General features: G+C 46.2%; 1 protein-coding gene across 2 annotated transcripts in view; it reads right to left on the minus strand.

Annotated features, from left to right (window-relative positions):
• Positions 1-954: 954 nt before the first annotated feature.
• Positions 955-16,038, minus strand: part of LOC129811282 (thyroid receptor-interacting protein 11-like) — a 98,856-nt gene continuing 83,772 nt past the window's right edge. For both annotated transcript variants that reach the window (XM_055862458.1, XM_055862457.1), the window contains 2 exons: positions 6,767-6,914; positions 955-3,799 (listed from right to left, as the gene is read on the minus strand). In XM_055862458.1, the coding sequence (XP_055718433.1) occupies positions 3,570-3,799; positions 6,767-6,914 (378 nt within the window). In that variant the 3' untranslated portion in view covers positions 955-3,569. The remainder of the gene's footprint in view (positions 3,800-6,766; positions 6,915-16,038) is intronic.

Genomic DNA, 16,038 nt, shown 5'->3' on the forward strand with positions numbered 1-16,038 from the left:
TCTGCCCCTGAACAAGGTAGTTAACCCACTGTTCCCCGGTAGGCCGTCATTGTAAAATAAGAATTTGTTATTTTATCTGACTTGGCCTAGTTAAATAAAAAATATGCGTCCCAAAAGACTCCCGATTCCCTTTTATAGTTCACTACTTTTGACCGGAACCCTATGGGCCCTGATCAAAAGTAGGGCACTATTGTGAGGGGAAAATGTTATGTTTGTGGTTTTCTAATAACCAAATTGGATTGATTGATTGCGCCTGGGATGGAATCCTCACTATCAGCATAAGCAATTGAGCAGTACACCCCGAACATTGCTTTGAGAACTGAAAGGGGGGTATCTCAGTTTCAAGGTCTCAGCTTGGAGAGAAGAAGCCTCGTGAGGTATTGGTCAGTCACATGCAGGAACCAAATGTTAACGATGAATTCATAATAACGTAAATCGTGCGAATTTAACACTGAGAGAACTAACGGGACTTTCCCTGGCAGAGCTCCTGACCGACATGCACTATGGTGCATTAAGTTTGTTGTAACCTCTCCAGCTCCCTGGTAATAATGATTCATTCAATATTGACTTCAGGTGTCCCTGGTGGTAATATCCACGACACTATGTACAGAGAACAGGTTGTAATTTGAGACATAGCCAATAGCTTCAACTCAAAAGGAGCAGACAACCCTAGTAATAATTTTATTTTATCATAACAACCAACATAGGAAGTCACTGGTCCCGATCACGAGTCTCAGTTTTAAGAGTTTTCTAATCATCCATTAAGAATTTGAATGTTGAACTTCAGTCTGAGCATCTTTAACACACGTTAAGGAGTACATGAATATATGTTAATATATATTTTTAGTCTATTTACCTTCGAGAAGCATCTGTGACATTCATTTGGCAGTAGTCGATTGTGGAGGACATTCGTACAGAAAATGTAGAGCTAACTTTACGGAGTGGACAAAGACATCACGTAAACCTTTTTAATGTGCAGTTTATGTTTTTTACAACTTTGTAAATATATATTTCTTAATTTACAAACCAAAATCATACAGTATACCTATCTGAACAGAAACATTGGTAGGCACTTAAGGTATGTCTGAAAGTACCGTCTTATATTTCATATTTATAGACACTTATCACCCATGTACGTACACATATACAGTACCAGTCAGAAGTTTGGACACACCTACTCATTAAAGAGTTCTTCTTTATTTTTACTATTTTCTACATTGTAGAATAATAGTGAAGACATCAAAAGTATGAAATAACACTTATGGAATCATTTAGTAAACAAAAAAAAGTGTTAAACAAATCAAAATATATTTTATATTTGAGATTCTTCTAAGTAGCCACCCTTTGCCTTGATGACAGCTTTGCACACTCTTGGCATTCTCTCAACCACCTTCATGAGGTAGTCCCCTGGAATCCATTTAAATTACCATGTGTGCCTTGTTAATTTGTGGAATTTATTTTCTTCTTAATGTGTTTGAGCCAATCAGTTGGGTTTTTACAAGGTAGGTGTGGTATACAGAAGATAGCCCTATTTGGTAAAAGACCAAGTCCATATTATGGCAAGAACAGCTAAAATAAGCAAAGACAAATGACAGTCCATCATTACTTTAAGACATGACGGTCAGTCAATCTGGAAAATAACTTTGAAAGTGTCTTCAAGTGCTATGATGAAACTGGCTCTCATGAGGACCGCCACAGGAAAGGAAGACCCAGAGTTACCTCTGCTGCAGAGGATAAATTCATTAGAGTTAACCACACCTCAGATTGCAGCCCAAATAAATCCTTCACAGAGTTCAAGTAACAGACACATCTCAACATCAACTGTTCAGAGGAGACTGCGTGAATCAGGCTTTCATGGTCAAATTGCTGCCAAGGAAGCACTACTAAAGGACACCAATAAGAAGAAGAGACTTGCTTGGGCCAAGAAACATAAGCAAAGGACATTAGACCGGCGTAAATCTGTCCTTTGGTCTGATGAGTCCAAATGTTTGATTTTTGGTTCTTTGTGAGACGCAGAGTAGGTGAACGGATGATCTCTACATGTGTAGTTCCCATCGTGAAGCATGGAGGAGGTGGTGTGGGGGTGCTTTGCTGGTGACATTGTCAGTGATTTTCTTTTTTATTCAAGGCCCATTTAACCAGCATGGCTACCACAGCATTCTGCAGCGATACGCCATCCCATCTGGTTTGCGCTTAGTGGGAATATAATTTGTTTTTCAACAGGACAATGACTCAACACACCTCCAGGCTGTTTAAGAGCTATTTTACCAAGGAGAGTGATGAGTGCTGCATCAGATGGCCTCCACAATCACCCGACCTCAATCCAATCGAGATGGTTTAGGATGAGTTGGACCGCAGAGTCAAGGAAAAGCAGCCAACAATTGCTCATCATATGTGGGAACTCCTTCAAGACGGTTGGAAAAGCATTCCAGGTGAAGTTGGTTGACAGAACGCCAAGAGTGTGCCAAGCTGTCATCAAGGCAAAGGGTGGCTACTTTGAAGAATCTAAAATGTAACATATATTTTGATTTGTTTAACACTTTTTTTGGTTACTACATGATTCCATAAGTGTTATTTCATCGTTTTCATGTCTTTCACTTTCATTCTACAATGTAGAAAAAAAGTAAAAATAAAGAAGAACCCTTGAATGAGTAGGTGTTCTAAAACTTTTGACTGGCACTGTACACACTCACACATATAATTGCACTGTATGTTTATAAGCAATAAGGTTGCTATTTGGAACGGAACCATAGTCAAAGCGATCTGATCAATCCACAGCCTGTTATTACCTGTGTTTTACCACAGTAACGCCGTGTGGCTGATCACCATTTCTCTGTCTGGAAAACAGAAGATTAAGCACAAACGTCTGGATGGTTTCACCAGATGCATAGAGCCAGGTCTCACATTAGAATCTCCACAGCATTGCTGTTGCCAGGAAGCATCAGGCAAGCCTTGCATCAGATCAGACAGTCCAAATGGTACCCTGTTCCCTACATAGTCCACTACCTTTGACCAGGCACCGTAAGGCTCAGGTCAAAGGTAAGGATTAGAGTGCTAGTTTAGGCCTACGGCTAAAATTCAATTAAAATAAAAACAAAACTTCTCTTCAAATTGTCCAAACAGTGATGATGTTGTAGTACAGCCGAGATGTTCTCCATCACGTTAATATTGTACAGCTAGAAAACAGGAAGTGTACACAAACACTTCCCTCTTTGTTCAATGCATCAACTCTCTGTCTGTCTAACAATGCCCTGGCAGAACAGGTTACACACACACTGAGTGAATGGGACACTCAGGGCATTGAGTCCTGATAGTTTTCCTTAATATAGCGAACGGAATGGATCCATCTTTAGTAAAATAAAATAAAAAATACTATTTCAACCCCTTTCAAAAATAAAGGACAACAAACTGCCCGTGAATCAGAGAGGGTGACATGTCCTGCTGTGTAGAAGTTAGTGACATCACTGAGTGACAGTTGGACGAAAGGAGCACAGTAATAACGGTCTATTGTAGTGTCTACGTTCCTCCTGATTGGACGAGGAGCTCTGATTGACAGGCCGTGGCTCCAATCACTGCTTGAGTAAGTCTTTGAGCACCTGCCCTCCGCTCTCGGGAGAGACAGGCACAGGCGTGAAGGTGGGAAGGCTGTCTGAGATAGGTTTCATCAGGAGGTGGTGTCCTCCCGACCCACTGGAACTACCACTCCCATGATGCATCAGTGGCACGACCGTAGAGCGGGGAGCTAGGAAAGGGTTGGACTCCCCTGCTGCCCTCTGTCCCCTGCCGGCTGCCGCCCCTCCTAGGAGAAAACAGAGGTCAGAGGTTAGAGGTCGGATGAAGCTGGAGGTGACAGGTTGAGGTGGCAGTAGAGCTCTGCTACCCGACCCAAGCCTGACGGGCTGGCCCAGGGCCTGTTTTCTCATCAATAACTAGGGTACAGGTAGGGCTCGGGTATCACTAAATTGATCAGTAACATTTTGAAGCTGAGCCATTTGCTCATGCTCTGCAGTACAGTCATATCTGACTAAGATCATAACATGAAGTCATAAGTACTTCAACCTCGTCCAATAGAAGACAGGAGAGATTATTTCACAGAAAATAATAACGTTCCTTGAGTTGTCGGAGTTTAGAGTGACGAAAAGTAGCCAACAACTAACTGCTCTCTCATGTCTCTTCCTTGAGCAGAGCAGGCCAAACGAAGACGTTGCTATGCGTACTCACAGACTCAGAGAACCATGAGCAGAGCAGCTCAAAGAGGAGCCGTCGCTATGGATACTCCCAGATTCAGAGAACCACGAGTAGAGCAGGCCAAAGAGGAGCCGTCGCTATGGATACTCACAGACTCAGAGAACCATGAGCAGAGCAGCTCAAAGAGGAGCCGTCGCTATGGATACTCACAGACCGAGCCGCCATGAATAGAGTGCATGCAGAGTGAGCTGCACTCAGGGACCGAGTGACAGACAGAGAGGAACAGCTAATGGATTTACTAATGGTTTCAAGCAGGGTCGGGCCTTACGTTTGGCAGAAGCAATCGGGCCTGGCTAGGGTAGGGCCTGAACGTATGCCGTGTGCAGGGCTGTAGATCGCAAGACCTTATGCTCAATGTTTGCTTGTTTACTTAAGAATTAAACAAAATAAGTCTCTACGGAGGTGCTGGCTGAGGGTGAAACTGAGGGTTGGTATTCCAACAGCAGAAGATAAAGAACGATCCTTCTGGGAGGTGTCTGCCACTGGAAATCACCCCATACACGGGTGATGTTGCTCTGTCTCAACCCTAGCCAGAACCACTGCTACACAGCCCTCCAAACTACTGCCCTCAGACTCAGCCAGAACCTAAACTTCACCCCAGAACAATATAACCATGACAGCATTACCTCACCCCAGAACAATATAACCATGACAGCATTACCTCACCCCAGAACAATATAACCATGACAGCATTACCTCACCCCAGAACAATATAACCATGACAGCATTACCTCACCCCAGAACAATATAACCATGACAGCATTACCTCACCCCAGAACAATATAACCATGACAGCATTACCTCACCCCAGAACAATATAACCATGACAGCATTACCTCACCCCAGAACAATATAACCATGACATCATTACCTCGCCCCAGAACAATATAACCATGACAGCATTACCTCACTCCAGAACAATATAACCATGACAGCATTACCTCACCCCGGAACAATATAACCATGACAGCATTACCTCACCCCAGAACAATATTACCATGACAGCATTACCTCACCCCAGAACAATATAACCATGACAGCATTACCTCACCCCAGAACAATATTACCATGACAGCATTACCTCACCCCAGAACAATATAACCATGACAGCATTACCTCACCCCAGAACAATATACCCATGACAGCATTACCTCACCCCAGAACAATATTACCATGACAGCATTACCTCACCCCAGAACAATATAACCATGACAGCATTACCTCACCCCAGAACAATATACCCATGACAGCATTACCTCACCCCAGAACAATATTACCATGACAGCATTACCTCACCCCAGAACAATATTACCATGACAGCATTACCTCACCCCAGAACAATATAACCATGACAGCATTACCTCACCCCAGAACAATATAACCATGACAGCATTACCTCACCCCAGAACAATATTACCATGACAGCATTACCTCACCCCGGAACAATATTACCATGACAGCAATACTTCACCCCGGAACAATATAACCATGACAGCATTACCTCACCCCGGAACAATATTACCATGACAGCATTACCTCACCCCAGAACAATATTACCATGACAGCATTACCTCACCCCAGAACAATATTACCATGACAACATTACCTCACCCCAGAACAATATAACCATGACAACATTACCTCACCCCAGAACAATATTACCATGACAGCATTACCTCACCCCAGAACAATATTACCATGACAACATTACCTCACCCCAGAACAATATTACCATGACAGCATTACCTCACCCCAGAACAATATAACCATGACAGCATTACCTCACCCCAGAACAATATTACCATGACAACATTACCTCACCCCAGAACAATATAACCATGACATCATTACCTCACTCCAGAACAATATTACCATGACAGCATTACCTCACCCCAGAACAATATTACCATGACAGCATTACCTCACCCCAGAACAATATTACCATGACAGCATTACCTCAACCCCAGAACAATATTACCATGACAGCATTACCTCAACCCCAGAACAATATAACCATGACAGCATTACCTCACCCCGGAACAATATTACCATGACAGCAATACTTCACCCCGGAACAATATAACCATGACAGCATTACCTCACCCCGGAACAATATAACCATGACAGCATTACTTCACCCCGGAACAATATTACCATGACAACATTACTTCACCCCGGAACAATATAACCATGACAGCATTACCTCACCCCGGAACAATATTACCATGACAGCATTACCTCACCCCAGAACAATATAACCATGACAGCATTACCTCACCCCAGAACAATATAACCATGACAGCATTACCTCACCCCAGAACAATATTACCATGACAACATTACCTCACCCCAGAACAATATAACCATGACAGCATTACCTCACCCCAGAACAATATTACCATGACAACATTACCTCACCCCAGAACAATATTACCATGACAGCATTACCTCACCCCAGAACAATATTACCATGACAACATTACTTCACCCCGGAACAAATTTACCATGACAACATTACCTTCTGATTGTTGAGCCCAGGCTGAGCTGGTAGTCCTCCCAGGGGGCGGGGCACTAAGGGGGTTGATGTCATAGACAGGAAGTCTGGGGGCAGGAACCACCGGGCTAGACTCCACCTCCAGGAACTTCACAAACATCTCAGAGAAAGACTGGAGAAGAAATTAAGTCAAATTGTATTTGTCACATGCTTCGTAAACAACAGGTGTAGACTAACATGCTGACTTGAAAGGGAAAGGGGGATACCTAGTCAGTTGGAAAGGGAAAGGGGGATACCTAGTCAGTTGGAAAGGGAAAGGGGGATATCTAGTCAGTTGGAAAGGGGGATACCTAGTCAGTTGGAAAGGGTGATACCTAGTCAGTTGGAAAGGGTGATACCTAGTCAGTTGGAAAGGGAAAGGGGGATACCTAGTCAGTTGGAAAGGGAAAGGGGGATACCTAGTCAGTTGGAAAGGGGGATACCTAGTCAGTTGGAAAGGGGGATACCTAGTCAGTTGGAAAGGGAAAGGGGGATACCTAGTCAGTTGGAAAGGGTGATACCTAGTCAGTTGGAAAGGGGGATACCTAGTCAGTTGGAAAGGGAAAGGGGGATATCTAGTCAGTTGGAAAGGGGGATATCTAGTCAGTTGGAAAGGGAAAGGGGGATATCTAGTCAGTTGGAAAGGGAAAGGGGGATATCTAGTCAGTTGGAAAGGGTGATACCTAGTCAGTTGGAAAGGGAAAGGGGGATACCTAGTCAGTTGGAAAGGGTGATACCTAGTCAGTTGGAAAGGGTGATACCTAGTCAGTTGGAAAGGGAAAGGGGGATACCTAGTCAGTTGGAAAGGGAAAGGGGGATATCTAGTCAGTTGGAAAGGGGGATACCTAGTCAGTTGGAAAGGGGGATACCTAGTCAGTTGGAAAGGGAAAGGGGGATACCTAGTCAGTTGGAAAGGGAAAGGGGGATACCTAGTCAGTTGTAAAGGGGGATACCTAGTCAGTTGGAAAGGGTGATACCTAGTCAGTTGGAAAGGGTGATACCTAGTCAGTTGGAAAGGGAAAGGGGGATACCTAGTCAGTTGGAAAGGGAAAGGGGGATACCTAGTCAGTTGGAAAGGGGGATACCTAGTCAGTTGGAAAGGGGGATACCTAGTCAGTTGGAAAGGGAAAGGGGGATACCTAGTCAGTTGGAAAGGGTGATACCTAGTCAGTTGGAAAGGGGGATACCTAGTCAGTTGGAAAGGGGGATACCTAGTCAGTTGGAAAGGGGGATACCTAGTCAGTTGGAAAGGGGGATACCTAGTCAGTTGGAAAGGGGGATACCTAGTCAGTTGGAAAGGGGGATACCTAGTCAGTTGGAAAGGGGGATACCTAGTCAGTTGGAAAGGGGGATACCTAGTCAGTTGGAAAGGGGGATACCTAGTCAGTTGGAAAGGGGGATACCTAGTCAGTTGGAAAGGGGGATACCTAGTCAGTTGGAAAGGGGGGATACCTAGTCAGTTGGAAAGGGGGGATACCTAGTCAGTTGGAAAGGGGGGATACCTAGTCAGTTGGAAAGGGGGGATACCTAGTCAGTTGGAAAGGGAAAGGGGTATACCTAGTCAGTTGGAAAGGGGGGATACCTAGTCAGTTGTAAAGGGAAAGGGGGATACCTAGTCAGTTGTAAAGGGAAAGAGGGATACCTAGTCAGTTGGAAAGGGAAAGGGGGATACCTAGTCAGTTGTAAAGGGGGATATCTAGTCAGTTGGAAAGGGGGGATACCTAGTCAGTTGTAAAGGGAAAGGGGGATACCTAGTCAGTTGTAAAGGGAAAGAGGGATACCTAGTCAGTTGGAAAGGGAAAGGGGGATATCTAGTCAGTTGTAAAGGGAAAGGGGGATACCTAGTCAGTTGGAAAGGGAAAGGGGGATACCTAGTCAGTTGTATAGGGAAAGGGGGATATCTAGTCAGTTGCATAGGGAAAGGGGGATATCTAGTCAGTTGTAAAGGGAAAGGGGGATACCTAGTCAGTTGTATAGGGAAAGGGGGGATACCTAGTCAGTTGGAAAGGGAAAGGGGGATACCTAGTCAGTTGGAAAGGGTGATACCTAGTCAGTTGTAAAGGGGGATACCTAGTCAGTTGGAAAGGGGGATACCTAGTCAGTTGGAAAGGGGGATACCTAGTCAGTTGGAAAGGGGGATACCTAGTCAGTTGGAAAGGGGGATACCTAGTCAGTTGGAAAGGGAAAGGGGGATACCTAGTCAGTTGGAAAGGGTGATACCTAGTCAGTTGGAAAGGGGGATACTTAGTCAGTTGGAAAGGGGGATACCTAGTCAGTTGGAAAGGGGGATACCTAGTCAGTTGGAAAGGGGGATACCTAGTCAGTTGGAAAGGGAAAGGGGGATACCTAGTCAGTTGTATAGGGAAAGGGGGATACCTAGTCAGTTGTAAAGGGGGATACCTAGTCAGTTGGAAAGGGTGATACCTAGTCAGTTGGAAAGGGGGATACTTAGTCAGTTGGAAAGGGGGATACCTAGTCAGTTGGAAAGGGGGATACCTAGTCAGTTGGAAAGGGGGATACCTAGTCAGTTGTAAAGGGAAAGGGGGATACCTAGTCAGTTGGAAAGGGAAAGGGGGATATCTAGTCAGTTGGAAAGGGGGATACCTAGTCAGTTGTAAAGGGAAAGGGGGATACCTAGTCAGTTGTAAAGGGAAAGGGGGATACCTAGTCAGTTGAAAAGGGAAAGGGGGATACCTAGTCAGTTGGAAAGGGAAAGGGGGATATCTAGTCAGTTGTAAAGGGAAAGGGGGATACCTAGTCAGTTGGAAAGGGAAAGGGGGATACCTAGTCAGTTGGAAAGGGAAAGGGGGATACCTAGTCAGTTGGAAAGGGAAAGGGGGATACCTAGTCAGTTGGAAAGGGAAAGGGGGATACCTAGTCAGTTGGAAAGGGAAAGGGGGATACCTAGTCAGTTGGAAAGGGAAAGGGGGATATCTAGTCAGTTGTAAAGGGAAAGGGGGATACCTAGTCAGTTGGAAAGGGAAAGGGGGATACCTAGTCAGTTGGAAAGGGAAAGGGGGATACCTAGTCAGTTGGAAAGGGGGATACCTAGTCAGTTGGAAAGGGAAAGGGGGATACCTAGTCAGTTGGAAAGGGGGATACCTAGTCAGTTGGAAAGGGGGATACCTAGTCAGTTGGAAAGGGAAAGGGGGATACCTAGTCAGTTGGAAAGGGAAAGGGGGATATCTAGTCAGTTGGAAAGGGAAAGGGGGATACCTAGTCAGTTGGAAAGGGGGATACCTAGTCAGTTGGAAAGGGGGATACCTAGTCAGTTGGAAAGGGAAAGGGGGATACCTAGTCAGTTGGAAAGGGAAAGGGGGATACCTAGTCAGTTGTAAAGGGAAAGGGGGATACCTAGTCAGTTGTAAAGGGAAAGGGGGATACCTAGTCAGTTGGGAAGGGGGATACCTAGTCAGTTGTAAAGGGAAAGGGGGATATCTAGTCAGTTGTAAAGGGAAGGGGGATACCTAGTCAGTTGGGAAGGGGGATACCTAGTCAGTTGTAAAGGGAAAGGGGGATACCTAGTCAGTTGGGAAGGGGGATACCTAGTCAGTTGTAAAGGGAAAGGGGGATATCTAGTCAGTTGGAAAGGGAAAGGGTGATACCTAGTCAGTTGTAAAGGGAAAGGGGGATACCTAGTCAGTTGTAAAGGGAAAGGGGGATATCTAGTCAGTTGGAAAGGGAAAGGGTGATACCTAGTCAGTTGGAAAGGGAAGGGGGATACCTAGTCAGTTGGAAAGGGAAAGGGGTATATCTAGTCAGTTGGAAAGGGAAAGGGGGATATCTAGTCAGTTGTATAGGGAAAGGGGGATATCTAGTCAGTTGGAAAGGGAAGGGGGATACCTAGTCAGTTGGAAAGGGAAAGGGGGATACCTAGTCAGTTGTAAAGGGAAAGGGGGATACCTAGTCAGTTGGAAAGGGAAAGGGGGATATCTAGTCAGTTGTAAAGGGAAAGGGGGATACCTAGTCAGTTGTAAAGGGAAAGGGGGATACCTAGTCAGTTGGAAAGGGAAAGGGGTATATCTAGTCAGTTGGAAAGGGGGATACCTAGTCAGTTGGAAAGGGAAAGGGGGATATCTAGTCAGTTGGAAAGGGAAAGGGGGATATCTAGTCAGTTGGAAAGGGAAAGGGGGATACCTAGTCAGTTGTAAAGGGAAAGGGGGATACCTAGTCAGTTGGAAAGGGAAAGGGGGATACCTAGTCAGTTGGAAAGGGAAAGGGGGATACCTAGTCAGTTGGAAAGGGAAAGGGGGATACCTAGTCAGTTGTAAAGGGGGATACCTAGTCAGTTGGAAAGGGAAAGGGGGATACCTAGTCAGTTGGAAAGGGAAAGGGGGATACCTAGTCAGTTGGAAAGGGAAAGGGTGATACCTAGTCAGTTGTATAGGGAAAGGGTGATATCTAGTCAGTTGGAAAGGGAAAGGGGGATACCTAGTCAGTTGTAAAGGGGGATACCTAGTCAGTTGGAAAGGGAAAGGGGGATACCTAGTCAGTTGGAAAGGGAAAGGGGGATACCTAGTCAGTTGGAAAGGGAAAGGGTGATACCTAGTCAGTTGTATAGGGAAAGGGGGATACCTAGTCAGTTGGAAAGGGAAAGGGGGATACCTAGTCAGTTGGAAAGGGAAAGGGGGATATCTAGTCAGTTGGAAAGGGAAAGGGGGATACCTAGTCAGTTGGAAAGGGAAAGGGGGATATCTAGTCAGTTGGAAAGGGAAAGGGGGATACCTAGTCAGTTGGAAAGGGGGATACCTAGTCAGTTGTAAAGGGAAAGGGGGATACCTAGTCAGTTGTATAGGGAAAGGGGGATATCTAGTCAGTTGTAAAGGGGGATACCTAGTCAGTTGTATAGGGAAAGGGGGATATCTAGTCAGTTGGAAAGGGGGGATACCTAGTCAGTTGGAAAGGGAAAGGGGGATATCTAGTCAGTTGGAAAGGGAAAGGGGGATACCTAGTCAGTTGGAAAGGGAAAGGGGTATACCTAGTCAGTTGGAAAGGGGGATACCTAGTCAGTTGGAAAGGGAAAGGGGGATACCTAGTCAGTTGGAAAGGGGGATACCTAGTCAGTTGTAAAGGGAAAGGGGGATACCTAGTCAGTTGTAAAGGGAAAGGGGGATACCTAGTCAGTTGGAAAGGGAAAGGGGGATACCTAGTCAGTTGGAAAGGGAAAGGGGGATACCTAGTCAGTTGGAAAGGGGGATACCTAGTCAGTTGTAAAGGGAAAGGGGGATACCTAGTCAGTTGTAAAGGGAAAGGGGGATACCTAGTCAGTTGGAAAGGGAAAGGGGGATACCTAGTCAGTTGGAAAGGGAAAGGGGTATACCTAGTCAGTTGGAAAGGGGGATATCTAGTCAGTTGGAAAGGGGGATACCTAGTCAGTTGTAAAGGGAAAGGGGGATACCTAGTCAGTTGTAAAGGGAAAGGGGGATACCTAGTCAGTTGTAAAGGGAAAGGGGGATACCTAGTCAGTTGGAAAGGGAAAGGGGGATACCTAGTCAGTTGGAAAGGGGGATATCTAGTCAGTTGGAAAGGGAAAGGGGGATACCTAGTCAGTTGTAAAGGGAAAGGGGGATACCTAGTCAGTTGGAAAGGGAAGGGGGATATCTAGTCAGTTGGAAAGGGAAGGGGGATACCTAGTCAGTTGTAAAGGGAAAGGGGGATACCTAGTCAGTTGGAAAGGGAAAGGGGGATACCTAGTCAGTTGGAAAGGGGAAAGGGGGATACCTAGTCAGTTGTAAAGGGAAAGGGGGATACCTAGTCAGTTGTAAAGGGGGATACCTAGTCAGTTGGAAAGGGAAGGGGGATACCTAGTCAGTTGGAAAGGGAAAGGGGTATATCTAGTCAGTTGGAAAGGGAAAGGGGGATACCTAGTCAGTTGGAAAGGGAAAGGGGGATACCTAGTCAGTTGGAAAGGGAAAGGGGTATATCTAGTCAGTTGGAAAGGGAAAGGGGGATACCTAGTCAGTTGGAAAGGGTGATACCTAGTCAGTTGTATAGGGAAAGGGGGATACCTAGTCAGTTGGAAAGGGAAAGGGGGATACCTAGTCAGTTGGAAAGGGAAAGGGGTATATCTAGTCAGTTGGAAAGGGAAAGGGGGATACCTAGTCAGTTGTATAGGGAAAGGGGGATACCTAGTCAGTTGGAAAGGGAAAGGGGGATACCTAGTCAGTTGTATAGGGAAAGGGGGATACCTAGTCAGTTGGAAAGGGAAAGGGGGATACCTAGTCAGTTGTATAGGGAAAGGGGGATACCTAGTCAGTTGGAAAGGGAAAGGGGGATACCTAGTCAGTTGGAAAGGGGGATACCTAGTCAGTTGGAAAGGGAAAGGGGGATACCTAGTCAGTTGGAAAGGGAAAGGGGGATACCTAGTCAGTTGGAAAGGGAAAGGGGGATACCTAGTCAGTTGTAAAGGGGGATACCTAGTCAGTTGGAAAGGGAAAGGGGGATACCTAGTCAGTTGTAAAGGGGGATACCTAGTCAGTTGGAAAGGGAAAGGGGGATACCTAGTCAGTTGTAAAGGGGGATATCTAGTCAGTTGGAAAGGGAAAGGGGGATACCTAGTCAGTTGTAAAGGGAAAGGGGGATACCTAGTCAGTTGGAAAGGGGGGATACCTAGTCAGTTGTAAAGGGAAAGGGGGATACCTAGTCAGTTGGAAAGGGAAAGGGGGATATCTAGTCAGTTGTAAAGGGAAAGGGGGATACCTAGTCAGTTGTAAAGGGAAAGGGGGATACCTAGTCAGTTGGAAAGGGGGGATACCTAGTCAGTTGTAAAGGGAAAGGGGGATACCTAGTCAGTTGGAAAGGGAAAGGGGGATACCTAGTCAGTTGTAAAGGGAAAGGGGGATACCTAGTCAGTTGGAAAGGGGGATACCTAGTCAGTTGGAAAGGGAAAGGGGGATACCTAGTCAGTTGGAAAGGGAAAGGGGGATACCTAGTCAGTTGGAAAGGGAAAGGGGGATACCTAGTCAGTTGGAAAGGGAAAGGGGGATACCTAGTCAGTTGGAAAGGGAAAGGGGGATACCTAGTCAGTTGGAAAGGGAAGGGGGATACCTAGTCAGTTGGAAGGGGAAAGGGAGATACCTAGTCAGTTGGAAAGGGAAAGGGGGATACCTAGTCAGTTGGAAAGGGAAAGGGGGATACCTAGTCAGTTGGAAAGGGGGATACCTAGTCAGTTGGAAAGGGAAAGGGGGATACCTAGTCAGTTGGAAAGGGAAAGGGGGATACCTAGTCAGTTGGAAAGGGGTATATCTAGTCAGTTGGAAAGGGGGGATACCTAGTCAGTTGTAAAGGGAAAGGGGGATACCTAGTCAGTTGGAAAGGGAAAGGGGGATACCTAGTCAGTTGGAAAGGGAAAGGGGGATACCTAGTCAGTTGGAAAGGGAAAGGGGGATACCTAGTCAGTTGGAAAGGGAAAGGGGGATACCTAGTCAGTTGGAAAGGGGGATACCTAGTCAGTTGGAAAGGGGGATACCTAGTCAGTTGGAAAGGGGGATACCTAGTCAGTTGTATAGGGAAAGGGGGATATCTAGTCAGTTGGAAAGGGGGATACCTAGTCAGTTGGAAAGGGGGATACCTAGTCAGTTGGAAAGGGGGATACCTAGTCAGTTGGAAAGGGGGATACCTAGTCAGTTGTAAAGGGAAAGGGGGATACCTAGTCAGTTGGAAAGGGGGATACCTAGTCAGTTGGAAAGGGGGATACCTAGTCAGTTGGAAAGGGAAGGGGGATACCTAGTCAGTTGGAAAGGGAAGGGGGGATACCTAGTCAGTTGGAAAGGGGGATACCTAGTCAGTTGTAAAGGGAAAGGGGGATACCTAGTCAGTTGGAAAGGGGGATACCTAGTCAGTTGTAAAGGGAAGGGGGATACCTAGTCAGTTGTAAAGGGAAGGGGGATACCTAGTCAGTTGGAAAGGGAAAGGGGGATACCTAGTCAGTTGGAAAGGGAAGGGGGATACCTAGTCAGTTGGAAAGGGAAAGGGGGATACCTAGTCAGTTGGAAAGGGAAAGGGGGATACCTAGTCAGTTGGAAAGGGAAGGGGGATACCTAGTCAGTTGGAAAGGGAAAGGGGGATACCTAGTCAGTTGGAAAGGGAAAGGGGGATACCTAGTCAGTTGGAAAGGGAAGGGGGATACCTAGTCAGTTGGAAAGGGAAGGGGGATACCTAGTCAGTTGGAAAGGGAAAGGGGGATATCTAGTCAGTTGGAAAGGGAAAGGGGGATAGCTAGTCAGTTGGAAAGGGGGATATCTAGTCAGTTGTAAAGGGAAAGGGGGATACCTAGTCAGTTGGAAAGGGAAAGGGGGATACCTAGTCAGTTGGAAAGGGAAAGGGGGATACCTAGTCAGTTGGAAAGGGGGATACCTAGTCAGTTGTAAAGGGAAAGGGGGATACCTAGTCAGTTGTAAAGGGAAGGGGGATACCTAGTCAGTTGGAAAGGGAAAGGGGGATACCTAGTCAGTTGGAAAGGGAAAGGGGGATACCTAGTCAGTTGGAAAGGGAAGGGGGATACCTAGTCAGTTGGAAAGGGAAGGGGGATACCTAGTCAGTTGGAAAGGGAAGGGGGATACCTAGTCAGTTGGGAAGGGGGATGCCTAGTCAGTTGGAAAGGGAAAGGGGGATACCTAGTCAGTTGGAAAGGGAAGGGGGATACCTAGTCAGTTGGAAAGGGAAAGGGGGATACCTAGTCAGTTGGAAAGGGAAAGGGGGATACCTAGTCAGTTGGAAAGGGAAAGGGGGATACCTAGTCAGTTGGAAAGGGAAGGGGGATACCTAGTCAGTTGGAAAGGGAAAGGGGGATACCTAGTCAGTTGGAAAGGGAAAGGGGGATACCTAGTCAGTTGGAAAGGGAAGGGGGATACCTAGTCAGTTGGAAAGGGAAAGGGGGATACCTAGTCAGTTGTAAAGGGAAAGGGGGATACCTAGTCAGTTGTAAAGGGAAGGGGGATACCTAGTCAGTTGGAAAGGGAAAGGGGGATACCTAGTCAGTTGGAAAGGGAAGGGGGATACCTAGTCAGTTGTAAAGGGAAAGGGGGATACCTAGTCAGTTGTAAAGGGAAAGGGGGATATCTAGTCAGTTGGAAAGGGTGATACCTAGTCAGTTGGAAAGGGGAAAGGGGGATACCTAGTCAGTTGTAAAGGGAAAGGGGGATACCTAGTCAGTTGTAAAGGGAAGGGGGATACCTAGTCAGTTGTAAAGGGAAAGGGGGATATCTAGTCAGTTGGAAAGGGTGATACCTAGTCAGTTGTACGGGGAAAGGGGGATA

The sequence above is a fragment of the Salvelinus fontinalis genome, chromosome 15 (assembly GCF_029448725.1).
Source record: "Salvelinus fontinalis isolate EN_2023a chromosome 15, ASM2944872v1, whole genome shotgun sequence".
Taxonomy (NCBI): domain Eukaryota; kingdom Metazoa; phylum Chordata; class Actinopteri; order Salmoniformes; family Salmonidae; genus Salvelinus; species Salvelinus fontinalis.